The sequence below is a fragment of the Zonotrichia albicollis genome, chromosome 1, assembly GCF_047830755.1.
Source record: "Zonotrichia albicollis isolate bZonAlb1 chromosome 1, bZonAlb1.hap1, whole genome shotgun sequence".
NCBI classification, from domain to species: Eukaryota; Metazoa; Chordata; class Aves; order Passeriformes; family Passerellidae; genus Zonotrichia; species Zonotrichia albicollis.
This window is the reverse complement of record NC_133819.1, coordinates 119,962,840-119,990,087: the sequence shown is the minus strand read 5'-3', so window position 1 is coordinate 119,990,087 and position 27,248 is coordinate 119,962,840. Positions and strand designations below refer to the sequence as shown.

The window sequence follows — 27,248 nt, the reverse complement described above, 5'->3', positions numbered from 1 at the left end:
ATGTGAGGCCATGGGTCTGTCTGCTTTGCATGGGCAGGCACATCTGCTGCAATCCAAGAGCTAGTTCCTCTTCAGGGAACCCTGAGCTGCCATTTGACACTTGCCAGGGAGCAAAGCCATAACTTGGGCCAGCTGTCTCAACAGCTTCTCTAGCTCTTACTGGAATGAAGTTGTTGGTGGTGTGGCAAGGGAAAGGGAGTGCTACAATTCATACATACAACTTTTATTAGTCAGAATGATTGACAGCCAAGGTAGATTTGAATACATGGAAGTTTACATATAAATAAATGTTGCAAAACAGAGAAGAAAATTGAGAATCTGTACATTTTGAGAAGATTTCTGGGTGTGCAACTGAACTGTACACAAAAGCAGATAATGCTAGCATGTGTTCATGTTAGGAACTTTTCTGAAAAGCAAACAAAGGAGTAAAATCACATTGAAGAGCTAAGTCCTCAAATCCTTTATCATTCTATCTCGACATGTCCTCAGAATACTGATCTTCGCATCAATGAGAGACACAAATGCTCTGTTACTTTAAAAACTAAGTTACCCATTTGAAATTAAACCATGAGTTCAGACACTCAGATCTTTAAGCTGCAGGTCCTGGACAACCCCCTCAGATGCTTGGTCACTGGTTTCTTCTAAGATTTTTTGCTAACTGACATGCTAACAAATGTGTTGTGGCTCTTCTGTACAGAGCCCTGTGTCTGTAAAACATGCAGCAGCTTGTCCATCTTTGCTTCACACTGTGAGATCCAGCCATAAATCCTTCCCAAGAAAAGGCTCTCATTTAGAAAGTGCAAATAAGAACCACATGACTTGCGGTACATCTCAAGACCATGGAGAAAATTTCCTTGGTTTTGGTGAACTTTGGCTCTGACCCTATAGACCCATCAGAGGTGTTGCATGTGAAAAAATGCCCCAATTGCTTTTGCTATTATGGGATTTACTTCTTCCTCCCTGGCTTTAGGCCTGCTCTGTAGCTGTTGTTGAAATCAAGGGTGCAATTCCCAATGACTTCCATGGGAAAAGTAGGATGGATTTCACATGGGAAAGGATTCCACTTATAAAACGTAGCTTTACACCGGACTTTTCTCCCAGTGCCTCTTTCAGCTCTCTGCTGGAAATAGTCACTAGGTAACATTTAGACATTTTCACACTAAATTTCTCTACCTGACAGTGAAACTTAGCAAATTACTTCACCTGCAGATTTGTTATGTACTATGTGCTCTCCCTACTCCTTCATTGGGGATAACATCCTATGCTAGAACAAACACTCTGAAAAGGGGAGAAAGGCAAAAGAGGAGTGCCCAGTCTCTGGGCTCTGCCCATCTCACAGCACCCCAGTGCTGTCTGATCCATCCCCCTGACGGGAAGACGTGCAGCACTCGGCTGCCACTGGAAAGACAAGCCTCTGGGGTCATGTCTCCTCAGTGGCAGGATGGTGGCATCTGCCCCCTCCCCTGGCACCGCTGGGTTGGATGGGCACATCCTCAGTGGGCAGGTAGGATGGTGGTCTGGAATTATGTACACACGACTGGTTTCCAAAACCATTGCAACTGAGGGCAAAGAGGAGCCTGTGGGTAGGAGGGAAGTGAGTGCCTGTGCACTCTGGCCATGACAGCATCTTCCCTCTTTTCTGAAGCAGAAAACCAGGGCCATTTGTGAGGGCAGTGTGCATGTTGGCTGTCCCCAGCGCCTGCATCCAGAGAACAGATATGTAACTTGAACAGGAAGTAATGGTCTTGAAAATATCCTTGTGTTATGGAACTTTTTAAGAAACATTGAAAGTAGTATGTCTTGACTTTGGACTTACAGCTGGTTCTATAAAACACATTCTTTTCCCAATATAATTAGATGAGTGACATTTGATGTCAAAGGTGAGAATAGAAGGAAGATAATAATGTTTCACAACTGTGGGATCCAATTTTAAGCAAGGGAAACAACAGTTTCAGCTTGTTATATATTCACAAGTCTGTATAATTTAGTGGAACACTGTGACCCCCCTTTAGACCACAGCATGCAAAAATAGCAAATACACAAAACTGACAATGATTGATGTAAAATGATCAATAAGAAGAAATTCTACTGCCTCAGGCTTAAACTACTATGTCAAATCAGTGAAGTGCTAAGCTTAAGAGGTATTCCTTTAGCTCTGACAAATTAGTGGCCTAAGTTCTTCATGCTCCCTTTAGCCATGGCCACATGTATGTCCACTCATTTGTGCAGTGGTGCACCTGAACATACACCTTATTCCTGCCTCTTTATTTAAAATCATGCCATGTGCTCTTAAAGCCCCTGTGCCTGGCGCAGAAGGGAGGTTTCAGTCTTACCCCAGTGAGCTGCTGAGGAGGACGGTCACTCCTTTGCTGCTTGTTTCCCTGCCAAGTCCTTGCTGCTCCCACGGCCCCAGTGCCTGTGCTGGCGTGGTGGCTCCCAGCCCAGTGCCAGCAGGGCAGCAGGGCCACAAGCCAAGGGCACGGCGCAGGGAGCCAGCTGGCAGAACGCTGTTGGCTGGGAACCAAAAGGAGGAGCTTTGCCACAGGCCCCTGGGAGGAGGAGAGAGGCTCTGGGACAGCCCAAGGTTTGTCTCATGGGTTTGCAGCTTTTGCTGGGGAAGACAACAGAGCCTATGTGTGCTTCTGGACGAGGCTCCTGGATTTGGAGTGACCTGCACTGTATCAACCATCAGAAAAATCTCCTAGCACTTTGTCTTGGTTCAGGATTTATAATTACCAGAGCTGGGTCCCAGCAAGCCACTAGCTGCCCTCCAAAGAGCGCTTCTTCTCTGGGAAGGACAGCCCCATCTGTCTTGCTAACAACTTTCTCTCTGAGACCTGCTAAAGAGCACTTGTGGGGCTCCCTCACAGGAATGTTTCCCATCCAGCAAAACTGCTGCATCCAGGGAAGGTTCCCGGGGCAGGGAGGTACAGCCAGTGTGTCCATAAAGGGACTCAGGACTGTGTCTGGGAGGTGAAACTGCAGATGCAGGCAGGGAGAAGACCAGCTATCTCAAAGGGAATATTATAAGAGGGAAAGACAATTTGAAGCTGTGAGAGACCAGCATGCTCTGTACAGGCCGTGGGTATCTCCATACACCGTGCAGGTATTGACCTGTTGGAAGTAGCATACAGTGAGATTCTGCCTTGGTAGGGAATTACTCTCACCTTACTTTTTATTAGCTTAAAAACTATGAACACAGGCTGCAGGACTTATCTCAAATTTTTCTCACTGTGAGAGTCAGTGAGAAGCCCAGCAGGTCCCTGGCCTGCCCTAGGACTCAGTGTGGTAGCTCCGGTGGCTGTCCCCAATCAGTTGTGTCTTCTCAGTGACGTTAGTCGGCTGAAGCGTGATAGGAGTTTCTCCATCTAAATTGGAGAGGAATACAAAGATTACTTTAAGAGCCCTTCACTTGCTACCAAAGCCAGATTTCTTGTTAGCACCACAACATTTCATTTGCTCTTCTGGTTACAGCTTAATTTGGTTTCACAGACAGCTGTGTGGGTACCAACAAGGTGACATTGCCCACACCAAGCCTACAAATGCTCTTCCTTCTAGTCCTCATGCAATGGCAGATTTCTGGGTGTTGCTGCTGCTGTTAGACTGGCCATTTGCTCTGCCTGGTGCTTTGCAGAGCTTGCAGGCTAAAGGTTCCTGCCTGTTCTAATAGCAAGTGCTTGTTCCTACAAATGGCAGAATATAATCAGAGCTGATGTGAGTCAGCAAGCACTAACCTTGGTAGTGTTTGTAAAAATGGGACAGAAATGAGTCTTGAAGAAGGCAGAGTTAACAGTAAAGAAGGAGGAGAGTTAAAAAGAAAAAATACATGAGCAGTAATAGTAATACACTTGAGAAGAGAGAAATCATACCTATCCTGAAAGCCAGCTAGTTAAATAAAAATGTTAAATTGAATTTGAAGTCTTATGTAATGTATATGCAATAGGACTCTGGGAATTACTATTTTAATGAATTTGGAACTGCTAAAACTTCATAAAACTCTATAAATCCCTACTGCTGTGTACTTTCTCACTCTGTGCAATTTTGTGTTTGCTTTTCCAATATATCTATAAAGATTCATTTGTTGTAGAGTGGAGAAAAGTAGAAGTGAAGTCTTTACAGAGTTCCTTGATGGCTACTGTGTTCCATCTGATAAAGAACAAGGTTTAGTAAGTGCAGCAAGCCAGCTTCTTCTGGGCCTCTTTCCAACCCACATGTTTTTTGGAGGGAGGGAAGTACTCAAGTCTCAGAGACTGACTTTTACAAGCCATCTTAGTGAAATGTTTCATGTATGAAAGCTTTGGACTGTCTATATCCTGATACTAACAGAGTCTTCACAGTAATCAAATACAAATTATGACTTTTTTTGCCAAATGACCAACTGTTCAGGGAAAAAAATCTCATCTGACATTTCCTTCTGTTTACATGACAGTTGATGGGATGAATCATGGGCAAAAGATGTAATGTACGGGAGTAACTTAACCCAGAGCAGGAATCTAATTGCATGCCATACGGCTTCCACTCAGTGGGGGTAGAACAACTTTGACTCTGTCAAGGTGAAAGGCAAGAATGATTAAATGCCAAGCAGCTTCTCTGTATGGGCAATTCCATATTGAGACACAAGGTCAAAGACAGACGTGTTTCATAACTTCTAAAAGTATATGAGTAATTAATGCTTTGAGCTCAGCTCAGGCTCATATTAGTTTGGCAGTTCCAATCCATTTTTAAGTTGCTGTGTGTTTTCTAGATTTCTGAGCAGCATTCTCTCCCGCCCACTTCTGCCTCCAAGTTGTTCATTTTCGGGAAGATTGTTAATGGAGGGCAGAGATTAGCAGTTCATTTTGCTGTGATACCCAGGTGTGCAACAGGAGAGCAGGACCCACTGCAAATCTGTCGCGTTGCCTCCAGCTGATCTGCAGACAGCTCTTAGCTGACACCCTCACCAAGCATTTTGCTGCTTGCACCCTTCTAAGACTTATTATAGGGTTTTTTAGCAGAACAGGGACCCATAGCATAATAAACTGTACAAATATAGTCTGCTAATGGCAAGCTGCAGAATGGAGGTGAGGCAGAATTCACAGTTTAAACTGCCTTCTATAGATAGCTCCTGCTCACTGTTCGCCTACATTTGTATCATATGGAGTGTGGAGGAGACAATGAAGTGATAAAAACTTTTTGCTTCTGAGTTGGGAAAGTATTTTTTCTACTCAGGTTCTTTTATTCTTGTCCCTTTTTTTCTCTCCCAGAATTCATTTTCTGTAAAATAAAAGTTGGTCTAGAAATGCCTTGCTTTGTTCTTACAACGATAACCGAACAGGAGAGAACAGACCTGACAAACTGCTTTCAGTGCATCATTACAGCCTGAAGTACAAAGGCAGTCCAAATTCCAATGTCACCTCCTCCGGGAACACAAAAGTTAACAAAAATTTTACCATCAACTTCAGTGGAAGCAAAATCTGTCAACCTGCCCCATGTGTGTGGGAAAGTGTTGAAGTGTTGCACGTGTCTGTGCTGCAGGCAAGCGAGTGATACTTCCCTCTGCCAGTGCATTTTGACAGGTTACCTGTAACATCATGGCAGGATACCACAGATTACCTTATTTTGCACCTTTCTAATGTCATGTTTGATCTGAAACACCAAAAAATGTCATCTTTAAAATGTAATAGCCCAAACATAACATTTAATTTTTGGTTTTCTGCTCTGTATTAGGTCAGAGTCTTCTGGTTCAAATCAATAAATATGAAGAGAAATCCTTGTAAGCTAAGTATGTGCCAGAGCTTGCAAGTCCCTAATTTCCTTTAAGATGGTCATCTTACCCCTGGAAATACATGCTGTAAAACGAGGCTCTCAAGGGAGACACTGAACTATCTGAGCACTAGATCTAGTGACATTTATTTGACTTAACCCTTCTTCTAGGGAAATATAAATGCCCCTAGAAATTCTCTTTTTCTAGAGAAATATCAAATCAACAGAAGTGAAGCCTTTGGCATGATTATGTTGATTTCAGTGGCAACTCACTTTGCTCTTGCATTTTAGGGAATGGATCACTGAATCTTTGGCCTCACACCTCTTTCTTTTTCAATAATAATTATGTTTTATGGTATGTTAGTTTGATGAACGAAATCAACTGTGTAAAACTTTATTTTGTTATTGAGAGTTGTGAGGCACTGAAAAATTATTATAGTCATGTCAGTTTGATATGGCAGTTTTACATTTTAGTTGAGGTCTAAATCTCAACTCCTTTGGGCAGTGCAGCCAGTAGCAGGGAGCTCCGACTGAGCACAACTGCTAAGGGCTCAGTCTCAGAGCTTTGTAGCATCAGGAATTTTGATGCTTTATCAATGATGCATTCCTCAGGAAAACAATGGCTGATTAAAAAATATTTGGATAGTTTTTGTGGGGCTTTAGCTTGAAAAATCTACATTTGACCTCAGTGAGAAGTTCTGGTTAGCAATACTGTTGATGCTGGGAACAGCAGGAAGCAGAGAAATTAATTACTGGCTGGAATGCTCATTCTGTGCTCAGAGGGCATGCAAAGAACTTGGATCCTAATAGAATCTCCTCTTCCAAAATTAAATCTGCTGCACAAGTGATTCTGAATTACACAGTTTGTTTCTGAATTACATACAGGAACATTTCTATTATTTACTTAAAGGAAGGCATGAGGATTAATTTCTATGGCTCAACATTCAAAAAAGCAGTCTTTGCTATTCTAAAAGTCAGCTGTGTCTTTCTGGCCAGTATGCCTGAAGTTGGGATGTCAAGGGAAGAAGGAAGAGAGGAAGCACACTTTGATCTAGTTGTCATTCTTTTTTCTTTTTCCTAAATGCATAGCCTGTTTTCCTTTCAGCTGCAGGAAAGATGCTCATGTTACTCTTTGTCATAAAGCTTTTATTTTATTCCTTATATGTTGATCTCTTTTAAAATAAAGAGAATTCTGCTTTACTGAGACTTGCTGGTTTTGATTAGGAGGAAAATGTAGCCAGACTGAAGAGGAGGGTAGGAAAGGTATAAAGATCTAGTTTTCCTCAGACCCTACCTATGTATTTAATACTGTCTTCCAAATACTTAAAACATGAAATTCCATATTATGTTATTTTTTCAGACTGGTACTTTGCTAAGCATTTAAAATTAATTTTTAACTTGGTCTCAGTGGGACTTGGCAGGAGTAAAGGGATGTCAAGGGGGCCTAAAATTAAAGCATACCAATACCTTCTGGTACCTGTGCCAGAAGGAAAGAGCACTGGGGAATTTTGTTCTGGATTTTTAGGGAGAATTCAAATGAATATAAACCAAATTAAAAATAAACAAATTAAGAAAACAGGCAGAAATTAAGCATTCTGATTCTTCAAAGGTCTATGCTTCTACTTTAGACTTGGCTTTGGTATCAGTGACTCATGAAGAACAAGACCCACTTTAGATTTGCACTTTTCAGATGCCTAATGTTGTAGAGTTTATTAGTTTTGTCTCAAGGTATTGTGGTTATAAAGTTTTCACAAGTAGTTTTTATTGCCTTTGCAGAGACTGATTAAGTATGATCAATTTTTAAGCTGACTGTGTTTACCTTGATATGCCTCTAGGCAAAATCAGTTTAAAAACACCACCACACATTGGCATAGCAGTTATAAAAATAGCATTTGTTTCAACCACTACAAGTGTTTTGTTACATATTTATGGAAGGGTAAATTTGTGTGAAAAGTTGGGGGAAAAAAATTTCTTACTGCTAAGGGAACATGACATTTGCAATCTGGCAGTGCTATTTTAAGCATAATAAACATAAGAATATAACAGTATAAGATCTTCTATAACAATGGAAGAGAAAATGAGTGAGCTGACTTAGGTCCTTCCTCATTAAGAACCCATAATCTTAATCATAGTTTATATACATTTGCAACTGAAAAGTGTCTTCAGTCCTTCCCTGGTACCTTGGGTTCTTATTGCTGGAGCACCTGTACATATCTATCCAGTTTGAGATGTTTCTGCTTCCCCTGAATATGAAGACAAAACTGCCCCTCTTTGGCACACTGGGACAGGACTCTTTGTTCAGAGCATGCATCCCATACTAGTGCCAAATTAGGAAATCACCTCCATCATCCCTTGGCATAGCCAAAACCTGAACGTGCAGCTTGGGGAATGCAGCAAAGGCAAAAAAAGAGGCCAACCTGCTGTGGAGGTCATTTTGCTGCCACAGGCCCATGTTCCTGGCTCCTAAATTCCCTGTTCCTCTTGCCCCTAAGTTAGCACTTGCCTGCTCCACCATGAAGCACACCAGAGAATTAAATGGGCCAGGAACTACAGACATTTTTGAGAGGATTAGTTTACACCTGGATTTTATCCAAGGCCTGATTAAGGTAGAATTGCTACTGCAGAAGAAAGTGAGAAGCTTAGGGGCTGTATGGGAGAGGGACAGGACCATGGTAGCTCCCATGCATGCTCTCCTGGGTTACTGCACAACCTTACTGTTGGAAACTTGGCATATTTTCTTGAAGCCTTCTCTTGAATGGGTACAATATTCACCACAAGCAGGGATAAATTTTACACAACTAAAGTCTGAATGACAGCTTATTCAGGTCAATCAGATGTGACAGGCACCAGTCCAGCTGAGTCTAATGTAGGAATATAGGATCTAAGATATGAAGGAACGTGGGCATGGAGGCTAGAGGGTGAACATTATCTCTTAAAATGAGCCCTAAGACATTTATTTTGTAAGTGTCTCATAAGAGATACAGGAGATGTTTAGTTGTAAGTGCCTAAGTTTGGTTTTGCATTAATGCATAATTTGGGAGGTTCACTGTGTTGTGGTCTTTGCTAAAGTGAATTGGCCCGTCTCCCCTGAAGTCTGGAAGCAGCCTCAGCATTGTGAGCGGAACATCTGGACTACAGGCTTTAAAGTTGTTTTGAACAGCTTTGCCACACAGTAAGCCCCTACAATACACACCTCTTTCCATGTCGTTCTTAATTTGCTCTTCCAAATCTTCTGGAGACACACAGAACTCCTGCTGTTCCCCGTCGGGTGCCTTTGGTTTGCACTTTCCACAGCAGCAGTTGAAGCAGCAGCAGAGGCAGCAGCAGAGGTAGCAGCCAGTCAGCAAACCACAGACTGCAAACAGGCCCTGGGTTAAACAGCAGGATGAAAGTCCTGTTAGCAGTGACCTTCCCCAAACTTGCGGCTGTCTCTTACAGCTGAAGGCAGAACTCTGGTTCCTAAGTGCTTGGCACTCAGAGGAGTCCACCTATTGTCCCAGCGCCTGAACAAGGGCCAGGTATTCCAAAGCCATTCTCACCCACAACCTCCTATTTGTCACTAAGGACCAAATCCACAAAGAAGACACCAACCAACAGGCCCCCACATGCTCAAGGTTTCAAAGTCTGCTGTTCTGCTGATGGCCCTCAGAAAAACCCTCCAGGCAGTATGCAAAACCCTACCCACCTTAACATGACTCATTTCCATCTTTAAAATGACTCATTTGCCCAAGATCATTTTTGCAAACACTTATTTACTGGCAAGTTCTTGTCAATAACAAAGCTGAGAGAAAAAGAAGCCAAGACCCAGATGCATCCCACATAATTTTGGGCACTGAAATAAGGCATCCAGTTTAGGACTGGATGTAGCTGCTATGGACTCCCCACACAGTCAAAGAGAAGTTAAAAGCCCTTCCAGGGGAAGGTTCAGCCATAAGAGTATGTGAATTGCCCATTATGGGTGCCTCTCTCTCGCCCCATTAGCTTGTGCAGGAACACACAGGTGACACCTCCTAAATTATAGTCCTCAGACTATGGATCCTTGATCTGGGGGCTCAGGTAGCAAGAAGTTCCCACCTTTGATCACTCTTGTCTGCATGGCACAAGGCATAGAGGACTCAGGAGAGCCAACACAATTGCCTGGGGCCAAGACCACAGATCTTAGAAAGAGTCAAGAGCCAGAAAATTTATATTTACAGAGCTTTCTTCCTTCAGATGAAGTCAGTGCCTGGGTTCACAGCGCAGCTCCCCAGATGTTCAAGTGTGTGCTGCATCGCAGCAATGGACATGGAGGGGGGAGCTTTTAGGCTGGCATTGCCAGTCTGTGCTCCATGGGGACGTGACAGCAGCCTGGCTCCTGACCCAAGGTAGATCCAGGACTACATGGAGATGTTTGTGACACAGAAGAAATCTCCATGGACACCTCTTCATGGACATAATGGTATAAGAGCAAAGGACAGCAAGTGACATTCCTGGAAAGCAAATCAGAGCTGATGTGTAGAAATAAATGGAAAGAGAGTAGATTTAGATTAGGTATTTGGGAGGAATTCTTCATTGTGAGGGTGATGAGGCAGTGGAACAGGTTATTCTGAGGAGTTATGAGTGCTCCATTGCTGGAGGTGTTGAAGACCAGGTTGAATCAATCTCTGAGCCACCTGCTCTAGTGAGGGGTCTCTGCACATGGCAGGGGCTTGGAACTGGATGATCTTTAGGGTCCCTTCCAAACCAAACCATTCCATGATTCTCTGAAGGTGTGGGTAAAAGCAGTACAGTTTGTGGTACCAGCTATATCTGGATTGGAGGTACAGCCTGGCTTTAGCATGACAGTTTTCCAGTCTGCCAAGTATTTGTTGTGTTCCTAAGACAATATGCTGCTTGAGGAAGAAAGTAAGCACATATGTCAGGATATTGTCAAACTCAGACAATGGAGCTATGCAAATAAAGTTATGTATGCATGTCTGAGCTAACATTAGTGGGGGCTGGCTGGGGCATCTTTGAAGGTAATAAGACTATTTATATGCCTAATATTAATATGAGCATGTATCTAGAGTGAGCAAGGTGCTTTTAATGAAAAGGACGACTCAGACTTTTTTTTCATAAAATGCATTCCTTCTAATGGACACCTGAAACAGTGCCATAATTCCCAGAATAACTTATCTGACTGTTTATCATTTATGCCATAATGAAGAATAAATCACCACAATGTATAGAATTAAAAAAAAAAAAAGAATGGAAGTGTGTAGAGGGGAAAACACATTGAGTTTATTCATGATACCTTTAATGTTTCAACATTTCTTGTGCTTATATTATCATAGTTGTTAAATCAAAAATCAGATTATATATGTTATCAATGAACTGTCTTCATGGTAGAGGGTGAATTGGTTTTTGCTAGAACAGTTAAACAAACAGCCTCTATGCCTGCCAGTGGAGAAGCAATTTGAGCTCCCATTACCCTTGTCTTTATATTCCCAGTTTAATATGCCTGCTGAAAAGTCTAGCACTCTCAAAAAGAACAGTAATTTTCATTTTTCATTTCTCCTTTCATTTGAGTTTCCTTACTGCTAATGATAAAACTCCTTGCAACTGTCAGATTTTCCCAGTATGACTGTGCTGAGGAGAGGAATGTGTGTAGTCAATGAGGAAGATAACAAGCCAAGGCTGTGGTCCCTGTCCTCCACCAGGATGGAGGAAATTAGGAGTCCAGAGGTCATCTGCAGATGATGCCTCAGACTCAACTAGTATTATGATGACCAATATAAAAATTTCAGATTGATCCAGCATTTGTGCATGAGTTAAAAACAAATGAGAAATAGTGAGAGCTTGTCTTGCAAATAAAAAAATTTAAAAAAAAACCCCAAAACCAAACTAACTAACAAAACCACTTGGTGGCCCCTTTATGCTTTGGGGATGGGTGGCAAGATTTTGGGTTGGGGGAGGCATAGAGAGATTATCTGTGATAATCCTCAAATGACTCTGTATACATATTTTAAATTTTTTTTTTGTGAAAAATTCTTGAAAACCAGGAAGCAGTGATTACTTTGCTCTTCATGTCTTGTCTCACCTCTGGGATACAGCTTGCTTGAAGCAATCCTCACATTTTTCCTTTAATTGTTAGGGACTTATGAGCTTCTCTCTACTCCCCACTGCTCTCTTTATGAGTCAAAGCCACAGTGGTTATTTCTGTACCTGATTTTATGACCCCAGAGGATTTTATACTCCATAAAATCTCCATTAAAGATCACCAAATAAAAGAAAAATAGAAGTTAAAAAAGAAAAAGAAACAGTGAAGGAAATCTTTTTTGCCAAAAACTGTTAAAGGAGTCCACACTGTTGCCCTCTCAGTGCTGAGGCCACCTAACTGTGACAAAGAGGCAGAAGGAGAGGGTGGGCAGCACAGACAGGAGGGAATGATCCATCAGGAGATGACAGCAGCTGCGGTGGGGTGTCCAGCCTGCAGCAGGAGGCAGCTACAGCAGCTGCAAGCAGGCAGCCTCCAACCAGCCTCTGAGGGGCAGCCCTTTTGCAAGTTTGATTTAAACACCAGTACTTTATTCATTGGTTTCATGCACTGTTCTGCTTTTGAGCAGCTTCTGCCTCATCATTCAGAAGTCAAATTATGGCTTCTCAGACCCCCAAAGTGCCCAAGTGACTTCCCAGCTTCAAAGGGGAATGTGGGGCAATGCAGCACTGGCCTGTTCCTTGCTGAACAGAGAATTCTGGGTTCCACAGCTCTCAGATAAAAACTGTCATCACATTGCTTCAAGCAGTACAGATCATCTTTCTGGATATTCTGTCACAGCCCAGCAGAGAGCTTTCCTGGGCTGCTGTGGCTGGAGACTGGTGGGATGGAAACTGCATGGATTTTGCACATTTGCATTTCTGTGTGTTGCATATCTGTAACATTTCAGTATTTGCAGAAACACTTGAATTTGATATACACAAACATCAGAGGGCACCAATGTGATAAGGGAACAAATGAACCCAACTCCTTCGTGACTAGAACAGCCCATTTTGTGTTTTTTCTTGAGCAATATGTAGGGTTTTGTTGTATCCTTCTCTTCCTGTCCTACTTCCTTCCTCTACTCCACTCTTCTAACCTTTTCTTTGAGTTCCTTTCTCTCACTCCATCACCAAGGCACATATGCCATGCCATAATCATAGTGTTGTGTATTATTATTGCTTACTGACATTGTGTGCTAAATATAGCAAAAAAGCTAAATTTGTACTTTAATAATTCATTAATTGGTTGTCACATAAATGGGACTTCTTGTGCTTGAATAATGAGTCATTTTTATTTAGTCATTACAGAAAAGAAAGTCAAAATTAACCTGGAGCACTAGATTCAAATCTAATTAATGTCTGAAAGTGTTACAAAACATGTACTATAATTATAGACCAGGTTAAAAAAAGAGAAAACTTTCTATATTAGTGCTAGTCTGAGCTTATGTTATATTCTGCCGCTGTCAATTTTCCAGATAATTTTGTTTCATTAAGTTTTTAGTTTAGAGTCAGATCATACTATTTTTTAAGCCTGTAGAGAAATTATGTTTTTCAGGGGGTTCCTTGTGTATGCAATTGTCAGTGTGCATTGCAGCATTTGATTTTCAAAAGAGAATAACAGCTTACCTTTGCCCACCAGCTGGAGAGCATGAAGTAGGTGTTAACATTTTCCTCACCAAACTGTTCTGCCACATAGAGCCCTAATGATCCATACTTGTCATATATGTTTCGCTTGGACACATCAGTCAGGGTTGCATGAGCATTGTTGATCTCTTTAAATTTTTCTGCAGCCTCTGGATTGTCTGGATTCTTGTCAGGATGATATTTCAGAGCCAATTTTCTTAAATATGAGACACAAACAACAACAACAAAAAAACCCAGAAGGAAAGTAAGTCATCTGCATATGTGCATGTATACAGACACAAAACATTGCAAAAATATTTTCATAGAGTGATAATAATTTTGAACTGTATGTTCAGCCTTCTTTTTTCCAGCTCTGATGTACTCAGTGGAAGAAAAGTGACACAAAGGAACCAAACATGAAAATTTTGATGAAAGAGGTGTGCCTATTACACTGAGAATGAACTTTGTGTATTGATACCTAGTCAGCTACTCTGTTAAAGTAGACAGTGATATATGATGAAAGCACAGACTGCAACATGATAATAAATCACAGGCATTTGTTGCATTATGATTGCCAACTCGTTTGCATCATTTAGCAGGTTTTAGCAAAGATAAGGATTTTTTAAAAGTTGTTTAAAAACACGATGATCACACTGCTTATCCAGGCAACATTATTTTCTTTATAGCAAAGGAAATTCTGTGTTCAATTGCCTATCAATAGTAGCTACATTAAAATGTTGTAAACAGTGTCTGTGTTTGCAGAAGCCCAGACAGTGATGATGGAGAGCACAGTTAGGAATTACAATAGAAGGGAAGCATCTTTTTGAAGCACAAGATGGCAAAGCATTATGAATTAATCCTGGTTTCAAGAGCCTGTCTTTTGGCCTAGTTCCCCACTGCTGCACTTCTGAGACAATCCTTGAAGGAGTAAGAGGGGATTGTCATAGGATCATCATAGGAACCATCACAGAATGGTTATTTTCACAGGATCATGGAGTTGTTAGGATTGGAAGGAACCTTAAAGATCATCTAGGGCTGGCCCCCCATCATGGGCATGGACAGCTTCCATTAGACCATGTTGTTCAAAGCCCCCCATCCAGCTTGGCCTTGAAGACTTCCAGGGCTGGAGCATCCACAGCTTTCCTGAGCAAGCTGTTTCAGTGCCTTGTGACCCTCAAAGTAAAGAATTTCTTCCTAATATCTAATGTAAACATACTCCTTTTTCGTTTAAAGCCATTGCCCCTTGTCCTATCATATCACTTCATGCCCTGGTAAAAAGTTCCTTTCCAGCTCTCTTGTAGGACTGCTTGAGGTACTGGAAGGTGCTCTAAGGTCTCCCTTGAGCCTTCTCTTGTCCAGGCAAATTACACCAATTCTCTCAGCCTGTCTCCATCTCTCTGGTTATCCTTGTGTCCCTTCTCTGGACTTGCTGCAGCAGGTCCATGTCCTTCTTATTTCGGGGTGCCCAGAACTAAATCCCTGTGTGGTGTGAGAGTGGAGTAAATGCCAGCTAGTTTGGGCTGCTGATGCCATTGGAAGCCTTTACTAGGTCAGGGTTTGTCACTCCCTTTTGGCCCTGACTGTACTCAGCCCTGTGGCATTTGAGGAGAGGCACAGCTTGAAAAGTGCAGAGTGTGACTCTTGGCTCCCAGCACTGGGGAACCACAGCACCGAGAAGAAGGGGTTTGCTCCCAACCACCATGAAGCACTGGTAGTGTCAGCTCACACACACTTGCAAAACAAGCATAGACAGAAGTAGATATTTTCAAAAATCGCCACTCCCAGTAAAGAGGTTGCAGTCTCCAGGACATTTATTTAATGACTAGTGCTGACCTCTAGTGGCATCAAAAGTGACTTAGTTATGTTTTGAGCTGATTCAATCACAGCCAAGCTACGTTTCTTTTTGTGAATATTCTCTCCAAATATTTTGAGAGCTAGCCATAACTGCTATGACCAGAAATAGTATTTGTGGTGTGAAGGCAGTGTGCCTACACTTCCTCTAACAAATTTAACCTCGGAGTAGTCCTACCTGATTTCCTTCTAAAGTCCTACTATAGATAACTCCTGCAATAAAAAGGAACTGCTTTGTTCCTGAAGACAGTTCCTGCCTGGAAGACATTCTGCCAATATCAAGACTAAAATCAGCCTGGGAACAGCTTCTGCCAATGATCTCTTCAATTCTCTTGCGCTCAAGTCACAGAATCACAGGTCATAAATAACTCCTTAAACATGTGTCTAATAGCATGAATAGAATTGTGTTCAGTCATATTTAATATGCTGTGCATATTGCACCTTAAACACAAAGTTTTGGTCATGTTTAACATGTGCCCTAAACACAATAAAAAATTAAATATAGGAACTGAAAAAATAAGCTAAGTCTTGCATGACTAATGATATTATGTGTCATCCAAATGTTTAAATGAATTATACAGTCTATCCCTTTTCTTACCTGAAAACAGGCCCCAAAATTAGAAAACAAGAGAAAAAAAGGAAAAAAGAGAGAAGTATTACTTTCAGAAACCCCTGAATATTTGCAGGGATCGGACAATCAATTTCCAGCCTTTCTTTCTTTCTTTTCCCAGAGACCCAAAGACATCTTCTGGCTGACCTACATCCCAAGCAATCTTATAAAAAATAAGAATTTCAACAGAATGATCTTTAAAAAGATGAAACTCATTACTTGCATTCTCACTTTACCTAGTATTGGTTTAGACTACTAACAGGATTACTTTCAGTAATTAACAAAAGATAATCTATGTTCTTATTTTAATTTTGGGACAAATGTTCTCACTAAAAAGAGTACATTGCCAAAACAACTCTCTGCACACTGAGATGACATATACTAACTGAAGATGATTTAGCAATGGGAACAAGATCTAGATATTAGCAGTGCAATTCATACAAGTAAGACAAAGGACTCTGTTAGGTCCAAGGACAAAAAATATTTGAGATAACACAAAATACTAGGTATATGGTACTGTGGGTACCTGTGGGTCCCTGGAAGAGTGACATTCCCAGTTAGATAATAAAAATGATTCATTATGACAAAAAAAGAAGAAAAAAAGTAGAGTGTGAAATGAACAAAGGAGTTTGTAGGCTACTTCCTATACCAAAACTATGGGTTTATGTCCATTCATATTTTTCTCATGGTGAATGACTTTGTCCTTCACTGCCTTAGGATCACTGCCCACTGCAGCCCTCCACAGCAGCAAGCAAGTTTGGGAGAGAAAAGTGACAGCAAACAGAGAAACAACTATCCCTCAAGATGGATAAGTGTGTCAAGATGGATAAATGCTCTTATGAAAATGAAGTCAGTGAAATAAACTCAAGACCTCTATCAGCGGTGGCTTAGGTTGAAAAGCAAGATCAGGCCATGCTCAGACACAGGGGTGGGTATGATGAGGGGGCTTCTGAATGGAGATAGCAATACTTTGAAGACAGGAAAGAATGCTCTATAGCGTCAGATATGACAACACTATGAAGTATCAGAGGATGTGAGCAGGATTAACCCATGCTTCCTTCAATAGCTGAGCTGGTAGAGCGGAGGACTGTAGGCTCCCTGGCATGGCCATCCTTAGGTCACTGGTTCAGCTCTGCTTCCAAGGAGTCACCTTTTGCCTCTCACACACATCCCACACTGGCACCACTGCCTTTTTCTGATCCTGCTCAGGAGGCTTCCCTTCAAAGGGCTGTCCAGCCATGAGCTCTTGTCTGAAGCTGGGGAAATGACCAGGCAAGGCATTTTCTGGTGAACCCTTGGGCAGGGGATGGTGATTCTGACCATGGATACTGTCTGCAGTCACCTCCTGCAGGACTGTGAGTGGGTGGGTTGGTGGTGGGACAGTGATATGAATGAGAGGCTCAGGACACACTGGGTCAGGTCTGGGTGCCTGGGAGGGGAGAGGAGCTGGGTGAGAGGCTGCAGGGAGGGGAATTAGCTCAAGTGGTAGAGCGCTCGCTTAGCATGTGAGAGGTAGCAGGATCGATGCATGCATTCTCCAATGCTTTTCATTCCCTCTGGTGGGACACAGGGCCCTTTGCCAGGGATCCATCTGTTCTCTGGGGGCTGTGGGAAGATTCAAGGTGTGCCCTGGACTTAAAGAGGAGGATGACATCCAGGCTTGTATCAAGACTTCGAGGGGCAGTTTGGCAGAGGAATTGATCTTCTCCCTCTTTGCTTGACAGCTCTCAAGTATCAAGTGAAATACAGAAAGGACATCAATGGAATGGAACAACTTTAGTGGAGGGCCACCAAGGAACTCAAGGAATTCTCTTTAAAGACAGACTGAGGAGAGTAGGTGCTTTCAGTTAACAGAAAGAGATGCTCAGAGGACTTACACATGATGTTCCAACACTCTGTTACAGAACAGAGGGATGGCTGTCATTTTGTTTTTTCTTATGCTTGAGCAGAGGGCTGAAGATAGCAGAGTGAAAGGGAATGAAGGGAAAATGCAGCAGGATATAGGTAAACTCTATATCCTGGCTGTGAGGCTGTGAGGAAGTTAATCTGTAGACGATGATGTCCAAAGAGTTTATGGAGCACATGAACAAGGTTCTGTGATGTCTCAGCTGAGGCTGTTTGAAGCAAGATGCATAATAGAAACACAATTGTGCACTGCAGATTGGCAAAAGTGCTGGGTGAGTGTGTCCTGTGTGAGGTCTGGGGCAGATGCCTGCAATTCCTTCGATAGCTCAGCTGGTAGAGCGGAGGACTGTAGGCTCCCTGGCATGGCCATCCTTAGGTCGCTGGTTCAACTCCGGCTCGAAGGAATGACTTTTTGGCTCCTTCACACATCCCACACTGGCACTGCCGTTTGGTCCTTCCCAGTGGGCTCCCCTTCAAAGGTCTGCCCAGCTTTGAGCTCTTGTCGTTGAGTCAAGGACCAGAGAAGTTGAAAAGTTGAGTAGCCAAGGCATTTTTGGTCAGGAAGTTGATTTTGAGCAGTAGTGTTGTCTGGAGTCACACCCAGTAGGAACATGATCAGGTGAGTTGTTGATGGTGGGACAGTGATATGAATGGGAGGCGCAGGCTTTGGGTGCAGGGCTGGGTGCCTGGGAGGGGAGAGGAGCTGGGTGAGAGACTGCAGGGAGGGGAATTAGCTCAAGTGGTAGAGCGCTCGCTTAGCATGTGAGAGGTAGCAGGATCGATGCCTGCATTCTCCAATGCTTTTCATTCCCCTTGCCTGGATACAGGGCCCCGTTAGGGGTCCCTCTACCCCCTGGTCTTATTAGGAATTCTTTGTAGCTGGCTGCGCAGATAAGTACAGGATCAGGAGCAAGGGCTGTAGACTGGGGTATCTGAATCGTTCTGTTTACTTGGTATTAGATCAGTAGCCTTGCCAACCTTTACGTCTACTCAAGTGGTGTCCTCTTTTATTGAAAGGAGCAAAATATCAAACTAATTTTTAAGTATGGTAAAAAGAATGACTCTGAGAACCACCAAGCAGTGAGAGCCACCCTGCTAAGGTCACAGAACAGATTCCCCTGGAATGTACATCTAGACATGTGAAGACAGGGAGGTGTTTAGAGACAGCTGACATGGCTTCACTGAGCACAAATCATGACTGACTAATCTAGTGGCCTCCTACAATAGACTGATTGCCTCAGTGGACAAGGAATGAGCTAGATGTCATCTCCCTAAACTTTGCTAAAGCCTTTGATGTCATCCCACACAACATCCTTGTCACTGAACAGGGGACATGAGGTTTGGGTGGATGGACTGTTTTGGATGGCCACATCCAAAGAACTGTAGTCAACAGCTCAATATCCAAGTGGAAACAAGTACCAAGTGGTGTCCCTTGGGGTCTGTATTGGGACCAATACTATTTAATATCTTCATTAATGATGCCATTGTGAGTGGCATTGAGTGCAGCCTCAGCAACTTTACAAATGACAAAGGGAGCAGTGCAATTTATATGCTTAAGGCAAGATATTCCATCCAGAGGGACCTCAAAAAGCTCAAGGAGTGGGTCCATATGAACTTCATTAGGTTGAACGAGCCTTCAAGCTCCTGCACCTGGGTCAGGGCAATCACCAGTATGAGTACATGCTGAGAGAGGAATGGATTGAGAGCAACTGTGTGGAGAAGGACTTGGGGGTGCTGGTGGGTGAAAAAACTTTACGTGAGCTGGCAATGTACCTTTGTAGCCCAGAAAATCAGTCATATGCCAGGCTACATCAAAAGTAGCATGGCCAGTGGGTTGTTCTGCCCCTTTATCACCCTCTTGTGAGCCCACACCTGGAGACACTTTTTAGCAGACCTTATGGTGAGAGAAATGACCAGAAATGGTTTTAAACAAAAAAGTGTATATTTAGATTATGTTAAAAGAAATTATTTATGATGACAGTGGTGAGGCACTGGAAAAGGTTGCCCAGAGAACTTGAAGATACCCCATCCCTGCATAAGTTCATGTCTGGTTGGATGGGCCTTTAAGCTATCTGATCTAGTGGAAGGGGCTCTTGCCTACAGCAGGAAAGTTGGACAACATGAACTCTAAAGGTTCTTTACAAACAAAAATATTCCATTATAATACGTGAAAGACAGATGGTCACAAACTGCAGGCTTTGGGTGAGCTAAACAGAAGGTTTCAAATGCCTCTCAGGAGGTTATTGACTCAACCATTAGACCTTTTACTGGGGTGATGGGAAGAAGAATAAGACAGTGGGCCACAACTGAAGCAGGAGAGGTTCCATTTTTTCCCTCCTCAGGTCAGACAGGCAGGAGGAGAAGAAGGGTGTCCTGGAGTGCTGTGCCCTCCATGCTTGGAAGTTGATGTAATACGAATGGCTGAACCCTTGAGTCAGCTGCAGTGATCCTTGAACTAGGCTGCTGTGGGAGATTGGAAAAGGTGTGTCCTGAGGCCTCATTCAAACATTGCTTTCACTGCTCTGTCACAGAGGAAGAGCTTGTTTGGGTCCCTCCATTTCTCTGCTGGTGGAGTGAAGGGCGCTGTAGGCTTCCCTTCCCTCCCATCCATGGTACACATCACATCTGTTGGGGTGCTGCCTGCCCTAATACATCTGAAAGGCCCTGAACTGACCTCGTGTGGGACTTCCATCTCCACCCATGGGTGCAGGAGCTCTATTTACATTAATCTCTCTTTCCATGCTACACCACAGGAGTCTTGGTCACTAGCTAAGTTAGAGCCACAATTTTGGATATGTCCAGCCACAAAGACTCTTGACGGATACACTGCTGTGCAGATGGAAGTTCTGCTTGACTTCAACCCTCTCTTGTCAGTCTGGACCTGCCTGGCACTCCCTGGACACATGATCATCATTCTGACCTGTGCACTGACTTCCTTGCTTGCAGTGCCTGGTGGTGATTTCTGCTTGGGCCTCTTATCTGGGATGAGCCACCATAGCTGGGTCTGCCCTTGTTTGGTGTTGTGGACATGAGATTTTCTGGGCAATGTGGGTCTAAGGCAAGTGTTTCTTTTTTCCTTCTGGACAGTGTCATGCAGTACATGTGAAGTGGAATGGAAGATGAATGGTTGTCTGAGTGTGTGCTGGGCAAGGCCCTGGGCACATGCCCATGCTTCCTTCAATAGCTCAGCTGGTAGAGCAGAGGACTGTAGGCTCCCTGGCACAGCCATCATTAGGTAACTAGTTCAACTCTGGCTCGAAGGAGTCACCTTTTGCCTCTCACACACATCCCACACTGCCGCTGCTTCCCCCTGGCACCCCCAGAATGAGCTGCCCAGCCATGAGCCATTGTCTGACTTTGGGAAGATGATGAGCCAAAGCATTTTTGGGTGAATGCTTGGTGACAGACAATGGTTCTGAGCCCTGGACTTGTCTGCAGTCACGCCTAACAGGACTGTGAGTGGGTGGGTGGCAGCGTGAAGTTGATTAGGGGGACTCAGGCTCTGGGTACAGGGTACCCTGGGTCAGGGCTGGGTGCCTGGGAGGGGCGAGGAGCTGGGTGAGAGGCTGCAGGGAGGGGAATTAGCTCAAGTGGTAGAGCGCTTGCTTAGCATGTGAGAGGTAGCGGGATCGATGCCTGCATTCTCCAATGCTTTTCATTCCCTCTGGTGGGGACACAGGGCCCTTTGCCAGGGATCCATCTGTTCTCTGGGGGCTGTGGGAAGATTCAAGGTGTGCCCTGGACTTACAGAGGAGGATGACATCCAGGCTTGTATCAAGACTTCGAGGGGCAGTTTGGCAGAGGAATTGATCTTCTCCCTCTTTGCTTGACAGCTCTCAAGTATCAAGTGAAATACAGAAAGGACATCAATGATGTGGAACAACCTTAGTGGAGAGCCACCAAGGAACTCAAGGAATTCTCTTTAAAGACAGACTGAGGAGAGTAGGTGCTTTCAGTTAACAGAAAGAGATGTTCAGAGGACTTACACATGATGTTCCAACACTCTGTTACAGAAGAGGGATGGCTGTCATTTTGTTTTTTCTTATGCTTGAGCAGAGGGCTGAAGATAGCAGAGTGAAAGGGAATGAAGGGAAAATGCAGCAGGATATAGGTAAACTCTATATCCTGGCTGTGAGGCTGTGAGGAAGTTAATCTGTAGAGGATGATGTCCAAAGAGCTTATGGAGCATTTCTGTTTGTGGTTTGCATGACTGATGGGTTGAACAAGGTTCTGTGATGTCTCAGCTGAGGCTGTTTGAAGCAAGATGTGGTAATAGAGGCATGATGGTGCACTGCAGCTTGGGAAAGTGCTGGGCGAGGCCCTGGGCACATGCCCATGCTTCCTTCGATAGCTCAGCTGGTAGAGCGGAGGACTGTAGGCTCCCTGGCACGGCCATCCTTAGGTCGCTGGTTCAACTCTGGCTCAAAGGAATGACTTTTTGGCTCCTTCACACATCCCACACTGGCACTGCTGTTTGGTCCTTCCCAAGGGGCTCCCCTTCAAAGATCTGTCCAGCTTTGAGCTCTCATCCAACCTTGAGAAACTGAGCAGCCAAGGCATTTTTGGGTTAACCCAAAATGGTTAACCCAAAGTGGTTTTGAGTACAGGTGTTGACTGGAATCACACCCAGTGGGAACATGATCAGGTGAGTTGTTGATGGTATGAGAGTGATATGAATAGGAGGCTCCAGCTTTGGGTGCAGGGCATGCTGGGTCAGGCTTTGGGTGCCTGGGAGGGGACAGAACCTCAGTCAGAGGCTGCAGGGAGGGGAATTAGCTCAAGTGGTAGAGCGCTCGCTTAGCATGTGAGAGGTAGCGGGATCGATGCCCGCATTCTCCAATGCTTTTCACTCCTCTTGCTTGGACCTGTGCTGCAAAGAGGAGTACAGCATCTAGGACTATGTCCATGGCAATGTGGGCTGTGAATTGAAGGAATGGTTTCTCTCACTTTGTTCTGAGTATGATGGAAAGGATCCAGAATAATGTGCCCCTCCTTGGGTCTCCATGTATAAGACAGACATTGACCAAGTGCAAACAGCTCAGAATAATGCCTCCAGGACACTTGGAAGCAGGTGCAGTTGCCCTGCTTTGAGGTGAGGCTGTTGAATGTAGCCTTGTACAGATCTTGAAGAAGAAAGGGCTGTGTGGGAGATAAGCAAGCACTTATCAAAATGCCTATCAGGAGGTTATTGATTCAACAGTTAGGCCTTTTACTGTGGTGATTAATAAAGGAAAGAAAAACAACAGGCCACAACTGAAGCAGCTGAGGTTCCATTTTTTTCTCATCTATGAGACAATGAAAACCTAAAAAGAGTTAATGTGCCAAACACTTAGTAGCAGAGGAAAGGACTGTTTCCATACTGATGAGATAAGGTGCAGTTAGAAAAGAGCATCTTTCAATGCAGTATAATATTTCCTTGGATCAGCTTCCTTATCTTGGGTAACTATCTCCAAAACCAGGTATGAGACAGAGCTGCTCTTGTTTCTCTGACATCTGTGAAGGGAATTGAAACCATGAAGCCCCCAACCCCCTTCTGAAAAGTTTGAGAATAACAAAATGCACGTGCATGAGGGTTAGTCTATAAATAGCACAACGGAGATGGGTGGGGTGTACAACCACCACCCGAAGGAACCAAACCAGAGGCACCACTGGAACTCTGGCTGGTGATCCAGATCTTTTCCTTTATGTCTATCTTCTTCTCTTTCATTCTTCTTCTCTTCCTCTTAAAAGTTTAAATTACTGCTCACATGGGCTGTACTGAAAATTTAGATCATTGCTGCCATAGGCCATTCGATTTATAATGAGATTTAAACTTATTCAACTTACAATAAAGTTTAAACTGCTGCTGCCATAAATGAAATTTTCTAATTGATTGTTTGGCATTGTTTTGCTTTAATTTAGCCCAAAGGTATCCCGAGTGTTACTTGCTGCCAGGACTGCCTTCTAGGGACCTGATGTTTTATGGCTCTCCCAGAAAAAATGGTCCAAGACCACCTTCTCAGGACCTGACACCTCTTTAGGTCAGCATGGTGGAAGAAGAATGTTGCCCTGGAGTCTCCATGCTTGGAGGTTGGTGTGATCTGACTGGCTGAAGTCTTGAGCAAAATGATGGGATCCCTCATCTAGGGCTGCTTGGGGGAAAAGATAGAGATGCCCTGAGGACTCATTCAAACTGATTGCTTTGAGAACACAATCATGGAGGCAGAGCAGAGAGAGGACCCTGATACTCTGTTGATTTCTGCTGGTGTAGTGGAGAGCTGCTGGTTCTCTCACATAATGACCATTACATCTTGTATGGGTGGTGCCACAATAGGCCTGAATGGCCCTCACCAGGCTCACGTGGCATTTGCACTTCCAACCATCAGCACAGGAGGTCTCCTTACGTCCACATCTAGGCCTTCACTTTCTTTCTGTATTAAAAAGCAGGAGTCCTGGTCCCTAGCTCAGTAATGGCCACAGCCATAGCACTATCAAGGCACAGTGACCTTGGATCCAAATCTGATGTGCAGATGAATGTCCTGCATTGACCTAACCCCTGGCTTGTCAGTCTGGACCTGCCTGTCAGTCACTGGACATGATCATCACTCTGACCTCTGCAGTGACTTCCTTGCTTGCAGTTGTCCCTGCTTTGTCATGGTGATAGCGCCTTCCATTCTGGATTATTGCTTCAAGTGAGCCACCATGGCTGTGTCTATCCTGGCCAGGGTTGTAGGCTTGAAAAGCAGTGTGAAATAAGTCAAGTCTCTTATTACCTGCAGAGGAGGGTCATGTAAATCCAAGGGAGTGGTGTGAGACTGGAATGATTGGATGATGGTGTAATATTTGAGGTATTTAATCTACATGCTTTCTTCAATAGCTCAGCTGATAGAGTGGAGGACTGTAGGCTCCCTGGCATGGTCATCCCTGGGTTGCTGGTTCAACTCTGGCTTGAAGGAGTGACCTCTTGGCTCTGGCACACATCCTGCACTGGCACTGCTGCCTTTTGGTCCTGCCCAGGGGGTTCCCCATAATGAGCTGCTCAGCCATGAGCTTTTGCCTGAGATTGGGAAGATAAGTGGCCAAGGTATTTTTGGGTGAACCCTGGCCATGGGAAGTTGATTCTGTCACTGTGCTTGCCCACAGTCACCTCCAGCAGGAAAGTGATGGGTGGGTTGGTGGTGTGAGGGTGGGATTATTGGGAAGCCCAGGCTTTGGGTGCAGGCAATGCTGGGTGCCTGGGAGGGGAGAGGAGCTGGGTGAGAGGCTGCAGGGAAGGGAATTAGCTCAAGTGGTAGAGTGCTCACTTAGCATGTGAGAGGTAGCGGGATCGATGCCCGCGTTCTCCAATGCTTTTCATTCCCCTTGCTTGGACACAGGGCCCTTTGCCAGGACCTGAGGGTGCTCATAATATATCCAGAATGCAAAGATGGCATCTGGGTCTCCATGGGCAGTTTAACAGAGGTTTCTCCCTCTTTGCTTGATAAACATCAAAAGTTATCTAAAGGATTGTACCCCATTTGGACATCTTCTAAGCAGAAAAACAGTCAAAGAGAACTGTCTCTGGAGTGCCACCAAGAATCTCAAGGAATGGAGAAGTTTCTCTGTGTGGATGGGATAAGGAGAGTGGATATGTTTAGCCTAGATAAAGAGAGGTTCAGAGATCTTTTAGATGTTTTGACTTAGAGGAGGTTTCAAAGTAGAGTGGCCATATGTGTCATCTGCTTGGGAAGAGGGCAAAAGGCAGCACAGTGAAAGGGAATGAAGGGAAAATGCAGCAGGACATGGGTGAGCTCTGTATGGCCCTAAGTAGAGTCCATCTGCTCATGAAGAAAATGATGTCCAAGGAGCTTTTGGAGCATTTCTGTTTGTGGTTTGCATGAGTGATGGGGTAAAATGTTGAGCAAGGAGGTGTGATGCAGCTGAGGCTGTTTGAAGGAAGATGAGGTAATAGAGGAATGATGGTGCACTGTGGCTTAGGAAAAATGCTGAGTGTGTACAGGGTGAGGTCCCCTTGGGAATGAGGCCATGCTTCCTTCGATAGCTCAGCTGGTAGAGCGGAGGACTGTAGGCTCCCTGGCACGGCCATCCTTAGGTCGCTGGTTCAACTCTGGCTCAAAGGAGTCACCTTTTGCCTCTCACACACATCCCACACTGGCACCATTGCCTTTCTCTGATCCTGCCCAGGGCGCTCCCCAGAATGGGCTGCCCCAGTTGTGATCTCTTGCCTAAGCTGTGGAAGATAACCAGGCAAGGCATTTTTTGGTGAAACCCTTGGGCAAGCGATGGTGATTCTGACCATGGAGCTTGTCTGCAGGACTGTGAGTGGGTGGGTTGGTGATGTGAGAGTGATATGATCGGGAGACTCAGGCTTTGGCTGCAGGGCACCCTGGGACAGGCTTTGGGTGCCTGGGAGGGGAGAGGAGCTGGGTAAGAGGCTGCAGGGAGGGGAATTAGCTCAAGTGGTAGAGCGCTCGCTTAGCATGTGAGAGGTAGCGGGATCGATGCCCGCATTCTCCAGTGCTTTTCATTCCTCCTTGCCTGGATACAGGGCCTTTTGGTGAGGGTCCCCCTACCCTCTGAAGGGTAAGGAATCCTGGGAAGCCAAAGTGGAGGACAGCATCCTAGACTTCTGCAGGAGCAAGGCCTCTGGATTGAGAGACGGTATTATCTGACTTTCCTCTTCATTGGATAGATGCCATTTAGTATTGTGTACTGTTACATATAGGTTGATGTTGGATTTTTGCTGTAATAGAACTAATTTTCTTCCTAATATCTGCGTTTTGGATTCGGGGTGTGAATAATGTTGGTTACGCACTGCTGTTATAGACCTTGGTAAGCAGAGTTTATGCAAAGCCAAGGACTTTTCTGCTTCTTGCACCATCCGATCAGCAAGGAGACTGGGGGGCACAAGAAAGTGGGAGGAGACACAGATGGGACAGGTGGCCCCAGCTGATCAAAGGAATGTTCCATACCACATGACATCAGGCTCAGTATATACTAGGGAGAAAGATTACTGGGGCCACTACTTATAAACTGTCTGTCTGGGCATTGTTCTGCAGGTGTTGAGCAATTGTGTTGTGTGTCACTTCTTTTGTGCAATCTCTTTCTGTTGTTATTATTATTGATATTTCCCCCTTCCTTTTCTGTTCTTTTGAACTGTGTTTTTCTGAATCCACAAATTTTGCTTTTTTCTCCCATTTCCCTCCAAAAACCCTCTTGAAGGTGGGGTGTGTGAGCAGTTGTGTTGGGTTTAACTGTCTGCTGGGTTAAACCACAACACCCTTTTTGGTGCCCAACATAATTTTTGGGCTTGAAGGGTTGAGAAAATGACAAATCTGACTAGAGTACATTAAAACAAATTTATTTTAAGCATTCATTAAATTACAGTAATAATAGCTAATCCTGATGTTGATTTATTTGCTCTCAGAGTTGTGAGTAAATAAATTTCTATTCTCAGGGTTGGGTTACATAACATCTTACTTGCTCTGAATGTTTCTTGTTGTGCTGTTTATCACCTCTGGGGGCTGGGCTAAGGTTATCA

At 44.1% G+C, this 27,248-nt stretch overlaps 1 protein-coding gene and 5 non-coding genes across 6 annotated transcripts in view; 5 read left to right on the top strand and 1 right to left on the bottom strand.

The window, feature by feature from the left end:
- Positions 1 to 284: 284 nt before the first annotated feature.
- DNAJC5B (DnaJ heat shock protein family (Hsp40) member C5 beta) overlaps positions 285 to 27,248 on the bottom strand; it is a 36,711-nt gene continuing 9,747 nt past the window's right edge. Inside the window, exons 2-4 of the mRNA XM_026790955.2 lie at positions 13,366 to 13,579; positions 8,936 to 9,110; positions 285 to 3,368 (exon numbers count right to left, since the gene is read on the bottom strand). Coding sequence (XP_026646756.2) covers positions 3,274 to 3,368; positions 8,936 to 9,110; positions 13,366 to 13,579 — 484 coding nt within the window. The 3' untranslated portion in view covers positions 285 to 3,273. The remainder of the gene's footprint in view (positions 3,369 to 8,935; positions 9,111 to 13,365; positions 13,580 to 27,248) is intronic.
- On the top strand, positions 18,044 to 18,132 carry TRNAY-GUA (transfer RNA tyrosine (anticodon GUA)). Its single transcript is given in 2 exon segments — positions 18,044 to 18,080; positions 18,097 to 18,132. It is a non-coding gene; the product is annotated as a tRNA-Tyr (tRNA).
- TRNAY-GUA (transfer RNA tyrosine (anticodon GUA)) lies at positions 22,070 to 22,158 on the top strand. Its single transcript is given in 2 exon segments — positions 22,070 to 22,106; positions 22,123 to 22,158. It is a non-coding gene; the product is annotated as a tRNA-Tyr (tRNA).
- TRNAA-UGC (transfer RNA alanine (anticodon UGC)) lies at positions 22,495 to 22,567 on the top strand. Its single transcript has one exon. It is a non-coding gene; the product is annotated as a tRNA-Ala (tRNA).
- Positions 25,739 to 25,827, top strand: TRNAY-GUA (transfer RNA tyrosine (anticodon GUA)). The gene is given in 2 exon segments: positions 25,739 to 25,775; positions 25,792 to 25,827. It is a non-coding gene; the product is annotated as a tRNA-Tyr (tRNA).
- On the top strand, positions 26,152 to 26,224 carry TRNAA-AGC (transfer RNA alanine (anticodon AGC)). The gene has a single exon. It is a non-coding gene; the product is annotated as a tRNA-Ala (tRNA).